This window comes from Solea senegalensis, unplaced genomic scaffold (genome assembly GCF_019176455.1).
Source record: "Solea senegalensis isolate Sse05_10M unplaced genomic scaffold, IFAPA_SoseM_1 scf7180000013729, whole genome shotgun sequence".
In the NCBI taxonomy this organism is placed as follows: Eukaryota; Metazoa; Chordata; class Actinopteri; order Pleuronectiformes; family Soleidae; genus Solea; species Solea senegalensis.
Window position 1 is genome coordinate 2,251 of NW_025320878.1, and position 13,734 is coordinate 15,984.

A 13,734-nucleotide genomic window follows, 5' to 3' on the forward strand; every position below is an offset into this window, starting at 1 on the left:
TCAATAAGAGGGGCATGTTCTCTGCTAAATGTTTTTTTTTTTTTTTTACATATAAAAATGCTTTATGAAATATTTCAGTCGTTTAATAAGCAACTGGAGACTTGACCTATTTGCTGTATGCACGGCAGCCATGTGGCCTGAACTGGAAAGGGAATCTGAAAACTTGTAGTTTATATCACAATATTCAATGTCAAAAATAATGAATAATAATTTAAGAAAAATAATAAAACCCTATTAGAAAACGGGGGAAAACAAACTGTGCTTCTAAAAAAGTCCTGTCCATGTAGTTAATAGTCCAATCATTAATATATATATACATATTTAGAATTTGTTAATACTCCAGATCAAATAAGGCTGTATAAGCTCTTAGGATCTATGGGATATATACATTCCCCCCATTTAAATGCAAGGAAGGGGGAACATTTCCCTGAAAAATGAACGCACACAGATGTGCATGCTCACAGCCCACCACTGGAGTAGGAGGGAACTGGGCGGGTCCCAACATTAGGATGGCCAAGACATCCAGCTTCCAATGCGCTGATGGCAACAGATAAGTAAAAAGTGAGCTCCTCGGACGCACGACAACACACCAACTGAAGTGGAAAGCGGCTCCTGTTCTGCTCCTTGTCCCATTTCGGACACTGCGTACAAGGCGGTGCGGCTCCACACTGCAGCAGGACTGAACCACAGAGAAGAAGACGGTGAAGACAGTCTCGGCTTTGGCTTGTGCGTTAAGTTTGACTCGACGGCGGTTATTTTTTTTTTTATTTATTTATTTTTTTTACTCTTTATGTCATCAAATACGTATCTTACTTTCTAGTGTTTATAGGTTAGTCTATTATTTTTGTTTACCACACCAAAGGCGACATTTACCTAATGACGGCAGAGATCCAGCAGCCACCCGCTCACACTCCTGCTCAGAGCAGCCCCATGTCTGCTCCGGAGAAGCCGCACGGACAGACGGCGGTCATGGAAACCGCCTCCTCCACCACGAAAACCAAAAAAACAAACGCAGGGATCCGTCGGCCAGAGAAGCCCCCATATTCATACATCGCTTTAATAGTCATGGCGATCCAAAGCTCTCCAACCAAGCGCCTGACGCTCAGTGAAATCTACCAGTTCCTGCAGAGCCGCTTCCCGTTTTTCAGAGGCTCGTACCAGGGATGGAAGAACTCCGTGCGTCACAACTTGTCTCTGAACGAGTGCTTCATAAAGCTGCCAAAGGGCCTCGGGCGGCCCGGGAAGGGCCACTACTGGACTATCGACCCGGCAAGTGAGTTTATGTTCGAGGAAGGCTCCTTCAGAAGGAGACCGAGGGGTTTTAGGCGCAAGTGCCAGGCGCTGAAACCCATGTACAGCATGATGAACGGCCTGGGATTCAACCACATCCCAGAGTCCTACAACTTCCAGGGGAGCGGCGGGGGCCTGTCCTGTGCGCCCAACAGCTTGTCTCTGGACAGTGGGATTGGGATGATGAATGGACACTTGGCAGGTAACATGGAGGGGATGGGTCTGTCTGGTCACTCCATGTCACACTTGTCGGCCAACAGTGGACATTCCTACATGGGAAGTTGTACAGGATCCACTGGGAATGACTATCCCCACCACGACAATTCTGCCTCCCCTCTGCTCACCAGCGGGGGAGTCATGGAGCCTCACCCCGTCTACTCGAGCTCAGCCTCGGCGTGGGCTCCTGCTCCCACGGCCTCGTTGAATAACGGGGCTTCTTACATTAAGCAGCAGCCTCTGTCTCCTTGTAACCCAGGGGCGAACTCGCTGCAGCCGAGTTTGCCCACACATTCCCTGGAGCAGCCGTACCTGCACCAGAACGGACACAGCACCACAGATTTACAAGGTACGTTCAGTTTGCTGTCCATTTCAAAAGTGATGAGTGAAAAGTGCTGATGTTATTAAGTAAACGGGGGACTATTCATTACACGAGCCCACATAAACAACTCCAACACACATTTTATATTGTCAGGTCTCGTGGTTTACAGAGTTGTTTGGTTTGGTGCCACATTGTGCGTAATGGAAACACAGAGCGTTGAATTGCGCTGTAATTATATTTCGAATAATCAACATCGCATCTAGAAGCTGAGGGTGAATTCAAACCACTGAAATACGTGCGATTAAAACAAACAACGTAGAATATTTACTGCATTAAAATGACGCTTCGTTATCCTGCTCCCAAATACAAAGAGATAGATATAAATAAAAGTCACATATGAGGGAGTTTTAAACTTAAACTTAAAAACATGTTGTTATCAGGGAAATAGAATGGGGTACTAAAGGGCAGCGAGTCTTCCGAGATAATTTAGAGTCGTGCCAATCTCCGGGCAAGAAAAAACAAGCGCGGTTTGGTCCAACATGTCTTGCCCCGAGGCCACAAGTCCTCCGGGACTGGCGTGCAAGAGGGCCACTGTCAATTAACCCAGCAAGCCCGCCTCCTCTTTTGCCTGCTAAAGAGATATACATTTGAGTTAGTGGTAAAACTGTACAAAAGTACACAATGAAATTATGCCAGACAAGTTTGGTTATGCACACAATTTAGAATATAATTATAATCTACTCCTATTGTGTTTTACGGCCTGTATCATTGGCCATTATTTTCCTATAATGAAAAAAATACAAATAGTTCTGTTTTAGATTTTTTTGGACGCTTTAAGATCAACTTTTAGCTATTTTTAAATAGAATAATACGTTATATTTTCAGTCATGGAAGGAAAATAATAAACAAATTGTGAGTTGATTTTTTTGTGCTGTTTTTAATCGGTGTTTTTTGGGATTTTTTTAATGCGCAGGTATTCCGCGGTACCATTCCCAGTCTCCAAGCATGTGCGACCGAAAGGAGTTCGTGTTCTCGTTCAACGCCATGACGTCCTCGGCGATGCACTCACCGAGCAGCAGCTCCTATTACCACCACCAGCAGGTCTCCTACCAGGACATCAAGCCGTGCGTCATGTGATGCCTCCGCGGACAGCGTGTGTGTGTCGCGCAAAGCAGCGGCTCGGTGACGCCACCAGACCCGAGTGAATTGAACTGAAGTGAACTGAAATGAAGATGAGAAGCAAATAAATAAAAATTTAAAAAAAAACAAAAACAAAAAAAACAACCACTGAGAGACACAGCTGAGGCGTGACGCGTCCCGGGGCCTGGACAGGAAAACCGGACTAAACGTCTTTGTGCCGTTTTTTTACGCAGCGTCAAAGACTCGGACAACAGGCCAATCACATCGCAACCACGTAATAACAATAATAATAATAATATATAATAATGCAAAACTCGTTTGTTTTCCATGCAGTCAACATCGACCAGCGGGGTAAAGACTGGGCTGCTGTTTGGTACTTAGTCCTGCAGAGCGGATGACTACAGCCTACCACTCCACACACACACTTTTTTTCTACATGTTTATTCTTCTTCAAATAGGCCAATGTAAAAAAGAAAAAAGAAAAAAATGCACACTTACTTTCTCTATGTCGAGTTTTTAACTTTCCTCTTTTTATTTCTGACAAATTAGGTTCTTTTTGGACGTATACATATTCTACATTACCAGTGAAGTTAAAATGGACACACACTTACACACACACTTACACACACACACACGTAGGTCCATATCTGTGTAAAAATTGATGAAGGCACTTTTTGAATAGCCTATAAGCGCAACTTTTATTTATTCTGTAGGCCTGCATATTTTTAATTTCAAGCGAATTGGCCAAGGATGTTTATGCTTTATTGGCAATATTTGTCAGGACGCTTATTATTTGTTTTAAAATGAAAAAAAATGGAGGATATATTGTAAGCACTGTTCTGTTTGTTTGTGTTAGATATACTGTATGTAGACCATTACTTTCGGCACTGTGTATATTATTGTCATATGTTGTTGTTGTTGTTAGGACAATTAGCGAGAGTCCATCAGTGTGGGCTTATGTGTAGGTTATATTACAACAAAACCATTTGTAAGAAATAAAAATATATCTGTCGGGCTGTTTAAGCCCGAATCCACAATGACGAGGCATATTTCGATTTTTATCTCGTGACTATACAGATTCTCGGGTGAGGTATATACAGTGCGACACTAAAAATAATAATAATAATAACAATAATAATAATAAAGGGCAGCATGATTAGAAAACGAACCTAAATCATTACTAATTAAAATAGTGCGATAATTAGTTTCATAAAATACACAATGTTTATAATAACTGAGGATAATCATTTCACAAATTAAAATATAATTAATCAAATGTAATCATTCAAGTACAACAGGGAGACGTGATGTCGTCTTTGGCCATGAATTTAGCGACATGAGGTCCACACTCGTGTCCACACTGTTATTTCACTGGCGATTTAAAGGGGATTTTCACAGTAATCTCATGAGATCAAACCAAAAGTCTGACAGTTTAAACCACGTCAACCGACGCACTTGGAAACTGGCATTAATCTGGTTTTCATCAAAACGACCATTAATGATGATAAATGGTTGATAAATGGAAAAGTTAATTGTAACTTTTAAATGTGAGACCCTGTAAAGGCCTAACAAATCAGAGGCAGGGAAATAATAACTTAATAATATATTCTTCTGGTTCTTGTGACCATTTTTCCAGAGAGAGAACCATTTCTGTACCCTTGTACAAATCTGATTTTATAATAATAATATTTTAGAGGTGTCCATGACAAAATAACGTTACCAAAAACCTACACAAATAATGGACTTTAAGGGAAAAACAAAAAGGGAGAGAAAAAAACTTTCATAAAATATGAAGAAATGTTGCTTAAATATTACAGAAATCAGAATTTCAACATTTACCTTTACAAAAATTAATCACATATAAATAAGGTCAAATCCCGTCATTTTGTAATTTTTTTTGTAATATAAAAAGCAGTTTTACTTGATTCCAATGATCAGATTTCTTATTGTACAAACACCTAATTATTAGTTTGACAAGCTGTGCATATGACTTGCTGTATGTATATAGTTAAAGACAGGTGCATATATGTAATGTTAGTTTGAATAAGCACAAATGAAAACTCCTGCATGTGGTTTATAATTTGAATTATTTATAGTGTCAGACAACAGGTGCTCCTAGAGTTAAAGGATAAAATGGCGGGACTGTGCTGTGTAAGACTTTACTCTGTAGCTCACGTCGTTGAGGTTTGTCTTCACACGTCTCCGTGCACGACACTGACCACTGACTGAACCCCAGTAAAATGCCACAGAGCACAGAGGGTAACAGCAGTGCAACAGAACATTAGCTTTAACTAACTGATGACATTTGCCGAGGTTTAGTGCTGTGGCATGGCTCAGGGAGTGGGAGCGAGAGAGAAAGAGAGAGGGAGAGATGGGGTTCCACAGCTGCTGCCCGTCGTGCAGCTACAGGCCTGCATGACAGCTCCATAAAAAGCCAGAATCCTGCTCAGTGCAGACAGACATGCTGTGTGTGCTTGTGTCTAAATACAATCTGGAGAAAACAGGACACTTCTCTGCTCTGGTGCAACACACAGACACAGAAGTAAATGTATGGTTTAACAGGTAAAAAGGTCTATGCAGATAACAAGACACAGGCTATATAGGCTACATAAGTATGGATATGTGCATCTGTAAGATACTGTTGGTATTTGGTATAGTTTAAAGATTTGTGCCACAACTATCACCAAAATGAATCTAAATTTGATCTTATTGTTGCCTTGTAGGGAAATTAACTTAGTGTTTTTCGTATTTGCAGCACCAGTGAAACCAAAATTAATTTCCCTAAAGAGACAATAAAGTGTATCATATCGTATCCTTAAAATGAATGCCCTAAGCCGGTATGTTTACTTTTAATATTTGACCTTGAATCAATGCCTCATCGGAACAATCCTCAGGTTTACTGTGGCAACGATAGTTACAGCTGGGCTCAGGATGCAACCGGTGCTGCAACGTGTCTCAGTTAAAGTGGGAATCTGAACAATTGAAGACAAAAAAAACAGGTTCAGTCGATCGCTTTAGTGAACTGTGATACAAACAGAGGCATAAAGAGTTTAACAGTCCATCCAACCATCTCTTATTTATTATGTGGTGACGCCGGCCACACACAAAAAAAAGGTAAAAAGTGAAAAGGTAGGTGTGGACAATAAAGGTGTTTTATCACTTAGATTGAAACCCTATATAATTATGTATTAAACAAACACTCAGATACAGCACACAACTGCTTTGAATTAAGGTGTTCTTAAATTTGTGTTAACTGACATTTACTATGATAATTATCAACATGAACTCATATGAACATTTTATCGTAACCTGAAATAAGTTGTAGGGTTGTATACTTACAAATAAGAAAACTATTGGAAATCAAAGGCCCTTCACTTTGAAATGTCATATGTATAAATTAAAAACTTTAGATTTACTTTAAGTACATAAACTGCATTCCAAGAGTTAATTTTTACATGTAACATGCAAAAGGTTTTTCTGGTTATTGCTACAAGATCATCACAGTTTAATTATGGCTTTTTTTTTACGTCAAATATTCTCTAGTCAAATTTAGAAATAACAGTTCTTGGTTGAATCTGCATAGTAAGTTCAGGATTTATGGAAATTTGAGTTTTAAATGTAAAAACAGAAACACAATTTCTGAGTGGTTAAAAAAATGTTTCGCAAAAAACACTGCGGTCAAAAACTGTGGCGTATTAAAATATAAAGGATTGTGAAAATTGTGTAAATGTCCACTAGGTGGCGCTACCTGGAAAAAAGCTTTCTCTGGCTCGTGACCTCTTATGGACACAGAGCAGAGGGTTAAATAGAATAAGGCACATACTGTTACGTGTGTCTGGGTTAAATACGGTGAAAATGTATATGACGTGAAATCCTGCATGACCTGACGCTGCTTTTATATATTTCTACATTTGCAGTTGCTGTGTAGTTTTAATGATATTATTTTCAATTAGCACTCACTTTAGATGTTTATGAGCCAAATAAGAGAGGGTCATCTTGTGACTGAACCTACATAAATAATAAAAACACAAATAACTCTTCTGAAGGTTGTTCAAGGCTGCTCGACTGTTTTTTTTTTTTTACTGCTCAGTCGTCTCGGCCGCGTCGTCCGTCGATGTTGACGTTTTAGGTTTCAGGGCTGGTGAGGGTCTTGGTCTCCGGTTGGACTCTCCGGACCTCTTGCCACCGCGTTGACTCTTGGCCAGTTCGGCCTGGAGACTCTGACCATTCAGACTGAGACCCTGCAGAGCCTCAAGGGCTTTTTCTGCAGCCTCGGGGTCGTTGTAGTCAAGGAAGGCCCTGTGTTGAGCTCCCTGCCAGGTGAGCCTCAGTGGAGGAGCCTCCCGCTCTCTGAGGGCAGTTTTCAGCTCGCTAACACGGACTCCGGTGGGGATTCCTCCCAGGTAAACTGTGGTCACACTCGCTGGGATTTTACGTTGGGATGTCACTTCGCCACTCTTCTCCTCGGGGCCTTTCTCCCTCATGTTGCGTCCACTTTTTACCTTTCGTTTTTCTCCGATTTCTCTCTCGTCACCTCCTTTGTCATCGCCTCTGCTTTCTTTCCTCACCCTGGCCGGACGCAGTCTACCTTTCTGCTGTCCCTCTCCTCTGGGTGCGGACTGTTTGGATTCTCCCTCGGCATCCTGCTGCGTGTTCCGCTTTGGCCTCCGTCTGGTTTGCCTTTTGGGTTGCGCGGTATGCAGAGCAGGCTCTGCTGCTGCAAGCGCCACCCCCAGTGTTACATCCTTTCCAGCCTGCTCCTCCAGAGCATGCAGTGTCTTTAGGATGGGGATCTTCTCCAGTTTTTCCATGTCCAGCTGAAGACAAAAAACTTGACAGTCTCAGTCATTCTGAAAGGGGAGGGGTGTCACACACACACAGAGAACAAATAGCCAGCGAGGAGCCAACCAGGCTTAACAAACCTGGAAAATGAATTGGTATTATTCCACTCTGCTCACAACTCATGCTAAGGTAATAATGGTTTTTTTCATAGCAGCAGAACATTTCATTTCCCAGGCAGTTAAAAATAAAGACTTGTCTTGATTTGTTGGGTCTTAAAGTGTCTTGGCAGCCTTTGATGCTGACCAGTCCCGTAAAGGATACACGGGACTATTGTTTTAACACTGGCCTGTTTGACCCGTCGTTCCCCTGCCCCTGCGGAGCCGAGTTGTGCAGGCAGAGCAGCCTTTGATGGTCAGACATGGCCTTCCTGCCTATGAGGTCACTGGGTCCTGTTTACTTGCACGCGCGTCTGAAGGAAACCCAGAGGTAGCGCACAAACTCTCTCCACATGATAAGAATAATAGCCCATAATGTCTAATTAAAGACAAATGATCAGGTGGAAAAACACATGACACAAGTCTCTGCCAGGGTCAGTAAATTAGAGGCACTTTAACGTCCGGCACTGTAAAGAGAAACTGAAATAAGGCGACTTTTGAAATGTATACTTAGATAATAAACTCTTATTTTGTGTTTGCTTGGACATTGTTTATACTCTTATGTTTAATAGGTGATTGTTTGTGTGTCTTGGGAGAATAATATACACTATATTGAATATGCACTTAAAATAGAAAAACAAACAGCCGACTAATGTTGCCATTATTACAACAGATTTAAATGGGGAAATAGTGGAAATCCTTTTTGGAATTTACTGTACACTTTAACTGTACTTGTTTTATCCATTCATTTTCAACTGCATCTTTCACCATGGAAAAGACAGGAAGGGAGGTATGTTTTGGTGTATTGTTTTTGCTGTATATACTGTACATGGGTGAATTATATTTTAAAGTGGATATTATATGTTTCATCATTTCATCAGGCAGATGTGGGTTGTAGTGATGTGTGTGTAAAGTAGTTTCACAAAAATGTGAAGTGAGTGGATGTACAGGTCATCTGATGAAGTGTGGTGTAGTGTCCATTAATTCCATTAGAGGGCAGTGTCTCCACAGGGAGATGCTACACGTTTGAATAAGAAGATCTCTGAAGAAGTCTGATGTCTGAGTTCATGTTTGACCTTGTGGACATGAGACTGAACATGACAGGTGAGGACATTTTTAATTTAAACAGGATGTAATGAATTTGTATTGAAAAGGTTATGTTTTCAGTAAAATAACTTGTGTTTTATGTTCAACACTGACAGTATCACACTTTGAAGAAATAACATAATGTAACAATGTTCTCCCATAAAATTTTTTAGCTTAAAGGTCACACTGAAACACCTTTTAAAACACATATTTGAGGAAATATTCTTGACAACCATCATTAAGTAAAGGTTTTCTGTTTGTTGAATGTTTATTGATTTAAAATGATGGTTCAAATCTTAAGGTGTATTTATTCTTGCATGTTTGAACCTTTATATTATGTATAATAAATCCACACAAAATTACAATAACCTGAATGGGACATCAACTTTTGTTTGCCCCAGTAAGATTCATAGTCGTGGTGCAAAAATTTTCATTAAGTTTAAATTGACTTTAATGTGGATTTATTGTTTTTCGACAAAAACAGCCACTGCGCCATGGTAGCACTTGAGGCCAAAGCAGCGTATCTAAGTTTACCTTAGTCCAGACGATTCCTTGTGGTTTGGGTAACTGACAGTCAGTCTTGATCACTCTGGTGGGCGTGAGGATGTAGTCCACAGTCAGGTCATGACTCTCGATCAGCTCCTCTGGGATGTTCACCACCTGAAAGCACGGATGTTCAATTCAGCCATGAAACAATACTTCATGAGACACACAGGTTTGTAAATTAAAGACGACCTTTGCCTGTTTGTTATTAGATATATATGCGTGAAGCAGATACTCAGAAGTTCATCATAGAATATGTACAACTGTGACTGACAACGAAACAGGCAGTTTCCTTGAAACAACAACAACTGTGTGTGTGTGTGTGTATATATATATATATATATATATATATATACATATACATATACATATACATACACATATACATACATATACATATATACATAGTAACTTGCGGCTACAGACTGACCTGACAGTCGTGGACAATAGTGACCACCACAGTCGACTCATTCACCGCTTCCATTGAAGCCATCATGCCGTACTCCATGTCGGCGTAACCCTCACCTTTTCCAATACGAAAGCCTGCCAGAGGAAGCAGAGACCAGGACACAGAAATCAGCGGTCTACATTTAATCTAAATATCTGTTATAGTCAGTGAACCAGTTATTCACATCAGATAGACACCATCTCTCCTCTTCTTTAAACATTTGACATCATCTTATTATTTTTAATATTTTGTATTACTTCCCTTCTGTTCATTTGCTCACCTTGTTTTTTAGTCCTCATTCTGTTAAGCACTTCAAGATGTGCTACCTAAACAAGGTTTCATTATTTTTATTTCATTAGTGAAAGTGAGAAGGCCTGAGGTTCTACCTAGCATATTACTTTTTGCACATGAGCATGTTTTGCATTGATACATTAACTTATTGTTGACTTTATTGAGATTGGCATTTTAATTTATGTCCTTTATTTTCTCCTATGTAACTACAATAAAATAATTTCCCTTTTGGGGATTATTAAAGTTGTCGTTTCGGCTAGCTTCCTGTCCACTGCTGCCTCTTCCATGTCTTCCTATGTCACCTCCACCTAAACCGTATATAAAAAGTGGACATGGTCTTCCAGTTTGCTGGATGAGGACAACCTAGAAGTAAGAATAAATTGAACTTGGTTGCAAAAAGAAGTTGGAAGTTCTGAAACTCTGACTCCTGATTGGATACATTCTTGTGAAATACACTCCACACCAGTGATATCTGTCAAAATATAAAAGTTACTTAACTTTGACGTTATTTTAACAATAGTATTTCACTGACAGTAGCTTTGGCAGCTCTTTCCGATTGTGCCTCTGATCTTCAGAGCAGCAGTTTCTCTTCGCCAGGATCAATGGATTCACTTAAAGCTGAAAATGACCAACATCTGCACCGTATTCCGCTTTTTTTAAAAATAGTGCAAGAAATGATTTTAATCTGAAAAATTCACCGAATTATAACACACAGACTTCTTCAAGGCAGCCGTACTCACGTTTTCAATTTATGAAAATAACTCAATTAAACGTCGTCTGATGGGAACATGGGACGAACACTGAAGAAAACCCCTTATGAGAACCATGTGGCGTTGTGCATCGAGAGCTGTTTGGAAATGTATGCATTACAGTAAACATGTCTGTTTGACCCACTTATCTTCAGGCACTCTGATGGAGACCAAACTGCACTGCGAGTGATGAGACAATTTACAAGGAGAGCTGAACGCAGCAGAACCCACAAGAAGCAAAATGGGTCTGATTACGCACATGTGCCCTCGTCCTCTTTTATGTTCCTCTCACAGGCCTTTTATTCTATTGATCCCATTTACTTTTTATTGTGGTTTATTTTGTGTGCTTACTTGACAGTGCATGTTAATCGGCATGTAAGTAGAAGATTTAACCGTGCCAGATTATAACAAGAATTCTGATTTACATCAGTTGTCCCAAAACAAGTTACAGAAAAAAAGTACACAAAAACACTGATGACACACTCACCAGCCACTTTATTAGGAACACATGACATCTAATAAAGTGGCAGGACTGGCACATGGTGTGGTCTTCTGCTTCTATAGCCCATCTGCTTAAAGATTAAATGTGTTTTGCATTCACAGATGGTCTCGTGCTTATCTTTGTTGTAAAGTACAATTCTTTAGGTTACTGTTGTGAGTCCAAATTAACCTTTTATCATTTTTGAACCAGTCATTTTCCTCTGACCTCTGGCATCAACAAGGCAGAGAACTGTCGCTCACTGGACAGTTTCTCTCTTCTTTTTTTTTTAACTTTTCCTCTCGCTGGCACACACATTCACATAAAATCACTGGCAGACACATCTGCTCAGTCAGATTGGTTCAAAACATCATTTGGTCTTCATGAACACAAATCACATCCTTGCGTTATTTGCACTGCCATCCAATGGCCTCTAACCAGCACATTGCTGCAATACAGCATAATGTGTTACTTGTTGTGGCCACTGGATGGCAGCGGAGCCACAACCTCAGACATGACTCAAGACTTTTTTTGTCTCACTGTGATTGTGACAGATTCCCTTCAAGTGTTACTGATCTATTGTAAACACAAGGAAGAGGTAACTTTTGTGCCAACGTTTTTCAACTAAATCTTCCCATCTCAGTTTTTGCCAGTCCATAGTGACAGAAAATGTTGCCCTTTGACCAAAATCTCAGTATTCCCAATGTGTTTCTGAAAATATTGTGTTCATGAAGCAATGCTATGGGTTACAACAGGGTTCCATGGATCAGGACCTTCAATCATTAAAATCTAATCAATTAAGCCATAAATCTAGGTGAATGTTTGTGCCAAATTTGAAAGGATTCCATCAGGATTCTAGAGCTGAAGTATATCCAATTCACAACAATTGATTGTGGGGATGGACAGATAAGCAGAACATACCTCTATTGAGGCTGTCCTCCACTGAAACGCAAGTATGGGTCCCAAAAGTATGTTTTTAAAATAGGTGCAAACTGGTACCTTAGGTGTGTCGTCATCAAGTAGCTTCAATGAGGTTTCCAAAGAATTGTACTTTGGTGTGATTGACAGGGGTTAGACTTTTACATACAATTCAATCATTGTCTGTAACTTAATGCCTAGACCTGTCTATTTTTTTTGGCCCTAACCTTACACCTTCTGCGGGCCCTAACCCCAACCTCATTAACAGTTAGTTAAAAATACAGGTGCGCTAAAATGACCTGTTGGACAGCTTGCCTCCAAGTCACTGCAGTGATGATGCAGAGATGATTGCATACATGACAACACCTCCACAGCTCTGGAGGTCACTTGATTGTTTACACCATCATGAACACATTTAATTTCTTCTCTTTTTTCATCTTGAATCTCTGGCGGAAATGCCAACAAACATTTACCTTTTTCTGACACGGCCACCGAGCCAACCACCACCAGATCTACCTTCACCTTTGCATCCAGCCCGACAGGAACGCTGAAGTCTCTGACACCCTGTGAAAAGAGGGCAGAAGAAAATATTTTGGGGGCGTTAGGAATCATGGTGGTGGTTGAAAAAAAATATGTTCATAGTAAGGCCAAACCTGAGAGGAAGAGCATATGCGCAGCTGTTCTTTGGTCGCCCCCTGAGGAGGAGTGATCTTATTGAAAAGACCAGTGCGTAGACGAGGAGTAGGGACCAGTAAAGTTTTCTGTGCCTGCAAAAGACAAAACAAATTTAGTACCAGACATTTGCATTATTATTTAGAATAATTGTTTGACACTGGAATGATGTGTGCGACATGTAATTTTAAAGCTGCAGTGTGTAACTTTTAAATATGCATAAATGTTTGTTACATTTGAGCTCTGTGCTTCTCAGTATTGCTCGGCAACATCCCCGTGCTGCACGCAGGAAGTGAAATCACAACAGTAACATAGTGCAAGTGAAGCAAGTTGGCTGTTTAAAAACACTAAAGCACCTACAAAAAGTTTCAGAGGTGGATGGTCAACAGTTTGTGGGATAACCACTTCTAGCAAATGGGAAGTATTTCAATATCAGACTTGTTATATGAATAAAGAGTAAATCAGTTGTTTAGTTTTTCCCACACAGTACAGTGCTACCTGTAGCACTGCCATCCGAGCACCTTCCAATGGTTTATCAGGATCCACCTTGACCTCAGGTGACTGGGTGAACACCGGCAGCTCAGACACTCTGGCACAGGCTGTATAGGCGCCCTGATTGAAAAGACAGGAAGGCAAAATGATGA

General features: G+C 40.5%; 2 protein-coding genes across 8 annotated transcripts in view; one reads left to right on the top strand and one right to left on the bottom strand.

Moving 5' to 3' along the window:
* Positions 1-531: 531 nt before the first annotated feature.
* LOC122760539 (forkhead box protein F1) lies at positions 532-3,513 on the top strand. The gene is made up of 2 exons (XM_044015624.1): positions 532-1,855; positions 2,802-3,513. The coding sequence occupies exons 1-2, from the start codon at positions 877-879 to the stop codon at positions 2,963-2,965; spliced, it is 1,143 nt and encodes a 380-aa protein (XP_043871559.1). The 5' UTR covers positions 532-876; the 3' UTR covers positions 2,966-3,513.
* A 1,523-nt stretch (positions 3,514-5,036) lies between these two features.
* The window catches only part of LOC122760540 (methenyltetrahydrofolate synthase domain-containing protein-like), a 29,018-nt gene continuing 20,320 nt past the window's right edge, over positions 5,037-13,734 (bottom strand). For 6 of the 7 annotated variants that reach the window (XM_044015632.1, XM_044015629.1, XM_044015630.1 and 3 more), the window contains 6 exons: positions 13,589-13,702; positions 13,072-13,185; positions 12,892-12,982; positions 9,965-10,077; positions 9,526-9,651; positions 5,037-7,785 (listed from right to left, as the gene is read on the bottom strand). In XM_044015632.1, coding sequence (XP_043871567.1) covers positions 7,048-7,785; positions 9,526-9,651; positions 9,965-10,077; positions 12,892-12,982; positions 13,072-13,185; positions 13,589-13,603 — 1,197 coding nt within the window. In that variant the 5' untranslated portion in view covers positions 13,604-13,702 and the 3' untranslated portion in view covers positions 5,037-7,047. The remainder of the gene's footprint in view (positions 7,786-9,525; positions 9,652-9,964; positions 10,078-12,891; positions 12,983-13,071; positions 13,186-13,588; positions 13,703-13,734) is intronic. The other variant, XM_044015627.1, reaches the window with a different exon arrangement.